This window comes from Prosopis cineraria, unplaced genomic scaffold (assembly GCF_029017545.1).
Source record: "Prosopis cineraria cultivar Desert tree isolate PC_DT_omini unplaced genomic scaffold, ASM2901754v1 PC12, whole genome shotgun sequence".
In the NCBI taxonomy this organism is placed as follows: Eukaryota; Viridiplantae; Streptophyta; class Magnoliopsida; order Fabales; family Fabaceae; genus Prosopis; species Prosopis cineraria.
In genome coordinates this window covers 40,224,815-40,235,218 of record NW_026555343.1, presented here as the reverse complement: position 1 = coordinate 40,235,218, position 10,404 = coordinate 40,224,815, and the positions used below count along the sequence as shown (strand labels likewise).

Below are 10,404 nucleotides of genomic sequence, written 5' to 3'. Positions count from 1 at the left end.
ATTAAATTTTGAATAACTACACTTTTGAACATAAGCCCTTAAGGGTTGGGCCCACCCTGATTTTCACCTCTAATCATAATAAAGCCTAGGATAGAAAAGAAATCAATATGAAACTATTAGCTAGAGATGTTCATGGCTCGAGGTGGGGCAAGGACAACCCTATCATGTGTCCCGTTTTCAAAAGAAAATGAGATTGAATTCAGCACTCTTGATTAAATTTAACCCATGTCTCATTCTGCCTAATTCAATTTTAGACTTAGTCCCATTTGGTCAATTCCTACAGCCCGTCCTGAGAAGACAGGGATGGAGACTGGGTCTTGACTATATGAACACCATATTACTACATAAAACCATATCGTCTATAACACAAGATCGAAAGTTTTACAAGACAATGCATGGCATAAGTATACAAATATCTGCTCTTAAAAGTTTTCAAAGCCAATGAAATTCATTCTCCATTAAACCTGACATTGAATGAAAATCCTCAAAGCCATGCAAGGAACCATGGGAAACATTCAAGAAGGTACCATCAAGTGTCGGTGCAGGAGACAAATGAGGACAACCACCTTTATCACTTGTGCTGGCATTGCTGTCTTCCTCCACTTTATTCTTCAAACAAGATGGTTCGGATAGATCCATATTCAGAAGAGCCGAAAAGAAGCCATCGTTCATTTCAAAATCGGCCTTGCAATCTAATGGTTTGTCTGTGTTTCCCTCCAAATCAACGTTAACGAAAGACGGTGCCTCCATTTTTTCCTCATGATCACATCTAACGTCGACGCTCATGTCATGAGTCATCATCAAAGAAGGTGCAGCCATTAATTTTTGGACTTGTTTGCTTAGTATTACCTTGGTGCACCTTGTCGCTTTGGTTCGAATCACACGTGAATTACTTGGTGAGACTTTGTTGTCTGAGTCTTGTGCGGCTAAGATTTTGGAGCTACTTGTAGTGGCAGACTTCAATTTTTCTTTTTGAAGTTTCTTTGCGACGTGGGAATTCCAGTAATTCTTTATTTCATTATCGGTTCGACCTGGTAGTCGTCCAGCTATCAAAGACCACCTATTAAGCACACAGCCACACGAGCCATCATCATTTGCTATTTTCATTTCATCAAGTCATTCACAATGATATATTCAAAATTTATAGTGTTGGATTGTTGTGTTGTGTCATATATAAGATAACCAACGAACCTGTTTCCAAGAAGATTGTGAAGCTTGATAATGAGATCTTCTTCATCTGGAGTAATATTTCCCCTTTTGATATCAGGTCTCAAATAATTTAACCATCTCAGCCTACAACTCTTGCCGCATCTATTTAGTCCTGCATCTCCAAAACAAAATGAAATCACATATTACATAAGTATAAAGCATTGAAACTTGCACAGAGACAATTTTACTATGTAATGATTAATAATTGATCATGACCTGCTCTTTTGGGAAGGAGTCTCCATTTTCCTTGGCCATGATTCTTAATGTAGTCGGTAAGAATCTGGTCTTCTATGGCTGTCCACGCTCCTCTGTTCAAACTATCCTTGGGATTGCAAGGATTCCTTCCCATCTCTGTGTGAGAGGACGATCGGGGGGCTAAAGAAGATGCTATATCCTCGCTAGCTTTGGGGTTTGTGACTGCTTGTTCCTCAGCTGGGATTTTATATAGTAACATACATGCTTACCAACACATGCTCGTCGTATATTGGAATAATGAAATTTGTAACCATTGAAGTTTTCCTTAATTATTAATTTAGTCCCTTAATTAAAGTTTCAAAGTCATGTGCAATTAATCCTTATGATGTTATTTCCCCTTCACATTAATTAAAAGGATTAGTTGTGTATGATCTTTAAATTTTAGGGATTTGATAGATAAAAATTAAATTTTAGGGCTAAATAGATAATTGAAACAAATTTAAAGAACAAATTCAATATCCTTGATATATTTTTAATGAACCCTAACTCAGCCATGTACCTGCACTACTGCCAATTGCTAAATTGTCTTTTGACGAACCCATACATTGATTAAATTCGTTTGTCATGTGCACGTGCCTCAAGTGGGACCGGCCATCTGCCTGTTGTTAACGAGAATTTTTGGAAGCTTAGTTATGCTTGAATTAAATAAATGATATGTTCATTATACTCTTGTACAATTCTTCGGAATTCATATAAATATATATGTCAGTTAAGAGTAATATATTTTTGCCTTGGATGTTTGGTAGATTATAAATTGAATAATACAATGGAAATAAAATTTGAACAATAATTATTATATATTTATATTGAATAATTCCTAGACTAATAAACGCTTGTTTTGTAAGTATATATAAATATTTTATTTTATCAATGGTTATATCAATTTCTTTAATGATGAAACAATCTCAACCGTATAACCCTCCATCAGGGTTTAAAAGAAAAAAGAGAGAGATAAACTTCTCTATATATAAAATATCGACGGAGTAATTTATTGAGCTGATTTCATCATAGGGAATGGAATCTATGAAATGCAGTCCCCCTTTTTTTTTGTTTTGATAAAAGAAATGCAATCCCTTTATACCAAAAAATAATTTTCTGGATTATATAGCTATATGATTGAGTCAATTTCAAGTATTATCGGGTTCAATTTAGAGTAACTTTTCTAAAAATGTTTCCTGCATTATTTACAAAGATTCGAATTTAAAACTTCATGCTTAAGTGACTATAGTTCTTTTACTAGAAGCATCATTTGTTGGTAACCAATTCACATCTTATGCCACCCTTGTTTGTATTTTTGGAGACCAACCAATCGATGCTTGACTTGTATTATTCCAATCGCATCAGATCCAATTATCAACCTCAAATTTTATTTGGAACAAATATAGGTTTCATTATCTGGCATATTTATTAGTGAGACAAAGACTTAGTGAGACAAAGACTTATTATAACATATTATAAAATGGTCAAGGCACGCGTGATTCCAGTTAGCAACTTCACCTACCAACAGACAAAGTCGAGAGAAATGGATACATATAAATTAAATGATTAAGGAAGTTTTGGGGCCCCATTTAATAAATAAGAGAAAAAAAGAAATTTGTGTGTACGTGTGGGGATTAATATGATGCTACTGCTTTTAATTACAGTTGTGAAGAAATTCCATTTTCTTAATTTACATAATTTTAATTTCACTCCATTTTCATGTTTTACGCAATTCGTTTTTTTGAAAAAAACTTTGAATATTTGACAATTTGATAGGATAAAATTCTAAGAAGCTTTACTTGTAATGTTTGTTTCTTAACTTCCTCATAAATCATCACAAGTCCTTTTCATTTGATTTGAGAACATGAATCGCATAGTCTTCAAAATATAATTGAATTATCATTATTCACAAAAGTTAATGTAGATAATATATATTCAGAAAAGATAAAACTATGGTATATAGAAAGTTTATAGAAAACTGGAATAAAATTAAAACATCACACGTATTGAGTGGAAACTAACAATTGATTGAAAATAAATTAGGCAGGTCTCCAGTATATCAAAATTTCCGAACAAGATGGGGAGATATATATATATATATATATACTCCCTTCATTTAAAAATATAAGGTATTTTTTAAAGAGTTATGTGTTCAAAAATGTAAAATATTTTTAATCTTTCGAGGTGTAATCATTATCTTTTTTTAAAAGTGTTCCTATTGATGAATAACTTTATATGTATTATAGGATGTTTAATAGAGGTAAATATGAAAAGAAAGAGTTAGTTTAAAAGTGAGTAACTATTTTATTGAGAGGTGAGATTCAGTTAAAAATGCCTTACATTTTTTAACGGAGGGATTATATATTATCAATATCTCCCCATATATAAAACAACATTTCTATGCATGGAGTGGTTGTATTTATAAATTACTTATGAATAATACCAATACTTATTTCTTAGAACCTTGCAAGTGTATTTAAAAAACTTAGATAGCATTTTGGTTGATGTATTTGGATTTAAATTTTTTATTTTAAATCTTGCATTTTAAATCTCACATTTAAAATCTATGTATTCATAATTCTTTATTTGGGTAGTTTAAAAAAATTTTAAAAGAATAAAATAGATGAGTTGAGATTCAAAATGAAAATAAAAAATTAAAAATAGTAAATTTATCTTTATTTTTTAGAAAGATGAGAATGAGATATGAGAAAAGATATGAAAGTCGTTATAAAGATATCAATAATAAAAAGATAAAGAGAATGAGATATTTGAAGTGACTAAAATTTTAAACGACTTGAGTGTAAAAAAAAATTAAAATTACAAAAAAATTATAATAAGAAATGATTTAAATCCAAATTTATAATTTGTTGTACATTCAAAGGAGAGATCCTCATCAATCTAAACGTACTATTATTGTGTAACCAACCTTATTTTAATAAATGTACTCTACGCTGATTTTTTATGTTGAATTGACCATCTCAAATAAAAATTATGAATTAAGAATTTAAAAGTATTTGACCAATTTCATGTATGGACTAATAATTTCATCTCTCCCTATTTTAAATTATAAGATATTTTTAAATAAAATCTCACGTACAAATAAACTTATTAAATACATTTAACAATCTTATTTTTTTAAAATAAAAATTTAAATTTTTTAAAAATATTTTTTATTTAATATATTAAAAAAAGAGAAGGACTAAAATTAAATAAAAAAGAATAATATTAAAAGAAAATTTATTTAATAATATTTTAATATTTTTAAAATATTTTATATTTTAAGATATTGAATTCCTTCTAAAAATATTTCATGATTTAAAGTGGAGAATAGTTCAAGAGGCTTTGGCTGGGAAAAAAGTTCAAGAGGTAGTACTGCACTTTAGCTAGGAAAATAGTACAAGAGGCTTTTGCTTGCCTTAATAATTAGCAACCACGTACCTATGAAACAAAGTCAAAAGTAACACATGCGCGTACAAGAAAGAATGATTAAGAGGCTTTATAATTAATAAGATACTCTTTTCCCTTATATTTGGATTATAAAACTCACAATTAATAAAATTCTTAATTTTGCCTTCACTTTATCCAATATATATTTACTTTGATAATTTGTCGTCTTCTTTTCTCGTCATCCGGTTCCCTTAAAAATGTTCGGGTCCTTGGCTCAAATCTGTCTTCCATCTCGAAACCCAGGTCTAAATGACTCAAAATGATCCAATCCTTCAATAGTCCAAAGCTGCTAAACGAGTTGATATAGTGTTCGAGACTCGAGTAAATGGTCCGACCATCCGATCCCACTATGGGTTTCAAATCACTACCCACATTAGTATCTTTGGATCAACATATTGATATCACACTACCGCTCTTTCAATGCATCAAATTCAAAAATGAAAGTCAAACTTTATCATAAACAAATCTGAATCATATCTCTCGTATTTAGTACTGTGACAAAGACTGATTATAAAGTGATGACAAAGATTGGTTATGACATCTTAAAACGATCAAAGTTCAAGGCACGCGAGACCCCAGCTAGCTGCTTCACCAACCAGCAAACATATATACGAATGATTAAGAAGGTTTTTGGAATCTAATTAACCTCAGAGGTCAATTGTTCCGAATAAATGAAAACTGAGTATATATATCTTTACGGGGGAAAAAAAGGGGTTTGGTCTATTTGTGTACATGTTTATATATGCTACTACTTTTCAATTACAACTATGAAATTGAACTTTTCTTGGTTTGCATAATTTTGTTTGCATCATATTTTAACTATATATTTCTTTCACAACTTCCAACCGAATTAATTATATCATAGATTACCAAAACAAATTACATCATACATAAGAATAAAAAATTGGAGTTGATTTTTTGACACGCAGACGAACATAAGGTGTGCGGGTTTAGGCTGGTGCAAATTTCCTTTCACAATTTGATAGGATCAATTTGTAAGGAACCTTTTTGTAATTTTTTTTTCTTTCTTAATGACTTTTTCATATTAATGTATAGAATTAATATACTGGAAAGTGATAAAAATAGTGAATATAAAAATTAAATAAGAACGTCACAGACATTCTATGAAGTATTAACGTGATTGAGTTAAACAGATTTTCTGCATAACTTAGGGATGTGTATAGTATAATCAATATGTCATCAGAGTATATTAAGTTTAATAATTAGCTAGTTTTGGGGAGAACTTATGCTAACTCTTCTCCGTTAATTAATCAATCACCTGAAATTTAAATGTTTGACGAGTTTAGCAACATAGACTAATAATGCCATATGTCAAATAATCTTCGCACGTGAAACAAACTGACGTGTATACTTTACCAACCACCTAGCAAATAAAGTAAAGCGAAACACATGCAAGAAAAAGAAATATTCAAGGGACTCTTGCATATGTAATTAGATGCCATTTTCCCTTTATATCTGAAGAAGAAATTAAAACTCGCAAATATGTCATTACTTGTAACTTATAAATAATCTAAAATTTAATTTATAAGATGCACATATTTATAAATCATTATAAATAACACTACAATGCACACATCAAATTTCTTAAGAATAGATTCACAATCTACCGTTATCACTGAGAAATTACATATTTTCTTAGGCAAATGTATGTGTATTATTAAATTCAAATTAATTGTGGTTTGTTACTAGTTGAGGAGCCAAGATTTGAAGTCAAGAGAAAATTCATTTAAATATTAATAATTGAAAATAAATAAATAAATAATTAATTAAAATTATATCTTTTATAAATTTTCTCTACAAGCATGGTTTCATATATATATATATATATATATGCTTTAGCATTGTTGAACAATAATCTTATTGTCAATACTATCAAATGGGTCTTTGTCACTTTAAGTTAGAAGACAATCATATTCATCCATTGATTTTCCATTATAGCTGATTTTTCACAAACTTCACGGCCAAAAAGGTTCTTTCTCAAATTTTCACAAGGTTTGAATAAAGATTGTTGTTCATTTGATGCTGAAGGTCTGGTTTAGTCAATGACACTAATATTACTTTAATTCCTAAAGTCAAGAAACTTGATCATGTGTCCCAATTCATGCCTATTGGCTTATGCAGCTTTTCATATAAAATAATCTCCGAAATTTTGGTCAACAGAATGAGACCACTTCTTGATATCTGTATTTCTCATAACCAAGGGGCTTTTATACCTAGAAGATGTATTCTTGATAATATTATAATTACCTATGAGGTTTATCGTTATTTGAGAAGGACGAAAAGGGGGAATATAAGTATGTGTTTGCCTTGAAAATGGATATGAGTAAAGCCAATGAGATTTTCTTAAACCGGTGCCATTAAAGTTTGGTTTTTATGCTGACTGGGTTAAGCTTATAATGAGATGTGTGACTTCTATTGGCTTGAATGGTTGTGTTTCTAGTGAAAATATTGCATCATTTATTACTAGAACAGGGCTTTGACAGGGAGATCCTCTATCTCCCTACTTGCTTATTCCTGTGGCTGAAGTGCTTTCTAGTTTGATTGAGAATGGTTTAATGCGGCGTGAACTTAGATGCATAAAACTGAGTTTGAGATGTCCTGAACTCACTCTCTCTGTTTTTTTCCTTTTGGCTATCAATGCTCTCTTTTTTATGAACGCTAATGTCAAAAACTGCAAGAAAATGCTAGAGATTTTGAAGATATATTATTTTGCATCAAGCCAAGTAGCCAACTTGGATAAGTTGAGTACGTATTTTATTTTCCCACAATACCCCAGTATATATCCTGAACAGAACGTGCTAGATTTTGAACATTCCTGAAGTGGATGATCCTACAAAGTACTTATGAATTCCTAGCATTTAGGGCAAGACCAAACACCAAGCCTTGGCCTATGTCCACGAATGGGTCAAAAGGAAAGTTCAAAGATGGAGAACTGTTTCCTTATCAAGACATGTAAAGAGCTCAATAGTGTTTTTTCTAAATTTGGGTGGGAAAGGGTGGATATTAGTGGCAAAACTCATTGGAGAGCTTGGGATGAACTTACACGACCTAAAGCTAGTGGTGGGATGGTCTTCAAGGATTTTGTTTTAATGAATTATTCTCTGTTGGCTAAAAAAGTGTGGAGGGTTATTCATCATCCAAGTGGCCTTTGGCTAAGAGTATTGAAGAGAATTTATCTTCCAACAAAGGAATTTGTGGATGCCAATAAGGGCTCTAAAGCCTCTTGGTGTTGGCTAAGTATCATTGATGGACGAGACTTCCTAAAGAAGAATCTTTTGTGGGACATTAGCAATGGTGAATCTCTTCAAATTTGGGATGACCAGTGGGTACCTAATGCAAAATTCATGAAAAATCCTAATGCTATGTTTGGATACACATGAAGTTGGATTTGGATTTAGATTTGAGCCAAATCCATTATTTGAATAGACCCAAATCTAAATCTAAATTCTCCCTTAATCTTTTTAAAATTTGAAATCCTTTCTAAACTCCTATTATTTCAAATTCTAACTCAAACTCTTTTGTAATTTGACCCAAATGCACGAAGGCTTGATCGACCTGCCAACGGTAATTGGACCGAACCTCCAAAGTTGATGGAAACAAGCTACCACTGTTGACCAGGATAGGACGATAGACATCCATCAAGACCGGACCAACGATGACAATGGGGATAGGATGGCTGACTTCCAACAGGACAAGACCAATGGCAACGATAGGGATGGCACGACCGACTTCCAAAAGGATTGAACCGACAATGATTAAACAGCCAACTTCTAACGGGACTAAATCGATAGCGATGATAGGAACTAGATGGTTGACTTCCACCAGGATTGAATCGACGACGATGACCGAAATGCTGACTTCCAACTGCACCAAACCAACGACGATGACATGGATTGAATGGTTGACTTCCACCGGGACTACACTAACGTCAACAATTGGAACGTCGACTTCTAATTAGGCCGAATCAAGAGCGATGATGGAGACTGGATGGCTGACTTCGACCAAGGCCGAACTAATGGTGACAACAGGCACCAGACGATAAACTGCCACCAGGATTGAACCAACGACAAAGATGGGAATCAGATGGTTGACTTCTACCGAGACCAAACCTACAGCTATGACAAGGACTAAAGGTCTAATTTCCACTGAGTGAGAATCGAACGATTGCCTTTCGTCGCCATCCCTTCATTCTAGTCGCCCTCGCTGTCACCATCGATCTAGTTCTGGTAGAAGTCTGTCATTTGATCCCCATCTTCGATATCGGTCTGATTCAAGTAGAACTTAGACATCCGGTCCAAGTCATCACCATCGGTTTGGTCCCGATGAAAGTTGGTCATCTAATCCCCCTCATCACCTTCGGTCCAATCTGGTTGAAAGTCAGTTGGTCCCTCTCATTACCATCGATTCGGTCCTGACAAAAGTTAATTTTTGATCTCTGTTATTATCGTCGATCCGGTCCCAGTGAAAGTCAGGCATCTGATCCTTGTTGTTGCCGTCGATTCGATCCTGATGGAATTCAACTGTCCGATCCCAGACGTCACAAGTGCCATAGTCCTAGTCGGCTTTGTTTGTTTAATCCTATTAAAAGTTGGCCATTCAAATCTTCGAGTTTGACTAATCTTTCAAGTTTATGTTAAATTAAACTATAGAATTTAAAATTTAAAATTTTACTTTAGATCAAAACAAGGGATTTAATATTGTAATTTGAAATTTTTTATATCATCCAAACAAATAATTTAGAATCTATGAATTTCAAATGTGAGATTTCAAATATGAGATTTTAAATTCAAATTCCCAACTTGAATCACCCATCCAAACATAACCTAAGGATAATGCTAATTATATCATTAATTATAGGTGTATTTCAAACTTGATTTAAAATGGGAGTTGGGATTTGTTTGCACTTCAAGGATTGGTCAGTAATATGCTTATCATGGCCATTCTTAAAATTCCAATCCCTAGAGTTCTTCTAGAAGACAAATTGATTGGGACTGTAGCTCCTAATGGCCAATACACTATGAAACTCTATTATATTGAGGCAACGAAGAGGTGAATTGGTATTATCAATAAAGCCAATTCATCTACATTAATATATGGAAGCAAGTTTGGAAGATTAAAATAGTCCCTTGCATTCAACACTTTATGTGGCGTATACTTAACAAGTCAATAGGTGCCAATGATGTTTTGTATAAGCAGAAGAGATAGAAAATGCAGTTATGTCCTGTCTGCAAAGTTAAAGTAGTAAAAACTATTGAGCATCTTTTCTTTCTTTGTCCTTAGGTGAGGTGTGTATGGTTTGGATGTAGTTTGGGAATGAAATTCAATTGTCATAATGTCACTTGCTTTGAACTGTGGTGGCCTCATCTTTAGCAATTGCAAAGCAACTTCTTAAACTATGAAATTGCTTTTATTTGATATATCCTCAAGCTATTTGGAAGCATCATAATGAGATTTGCTTCAATCATATCACACCACCCTTGCTTAGTCATAACT

General features: G+C 32.7%; 2 protein-coding genes across 2 annotated transcripts; one reads left to right on the top strand and one right to left on the bottom strand.

Moving 5' to 3' along the window:
* Nucleotides 1-29: 29 nt before the first annotated feature.
* LOC129288410 (transcription factor MYB8-like) lies at nt 30-1,601 on the bottom strand. The gene is made up of 3 exons (XM_054924959.1): nt 1,426-1,601; nt 1,192-1,321; nt 30-1,060 (listed from the first exon to the last, which is right to left on the bottom strand). Exons 1-3 carry the CDS (start codon nt 1,556-1,558, stop codon nt 433-435), a joined length of 891 nt encoding a protein of 296 aa, XP_054780934.1. The 5' UTR covers nt 1,559-1,601; the 3' UTR covers nt 30-432.
* Nucleotides 1,602-7,811: 6,210 nt separating this feature from the next.
* On the top strand, nt 7,812-8,655 carry LOC129289358 (uncharacterized mitochondrial protein AtMg00310-like). Its single transcript, XM_054926117.1, has 2 exons — nt 7,812-8,237; nt 8,530-8,655. Exons 1-2 carry the CDS (start codon nt 7,812-7,814, stop codon nt 8,653-8,655), a joined length of 552 nt encoding a protein of 183 aa, XP_054782092.1.
* The last annotated feature ends 1,749 nt before the right edge of the window (nt 8,656-10,404 follow it).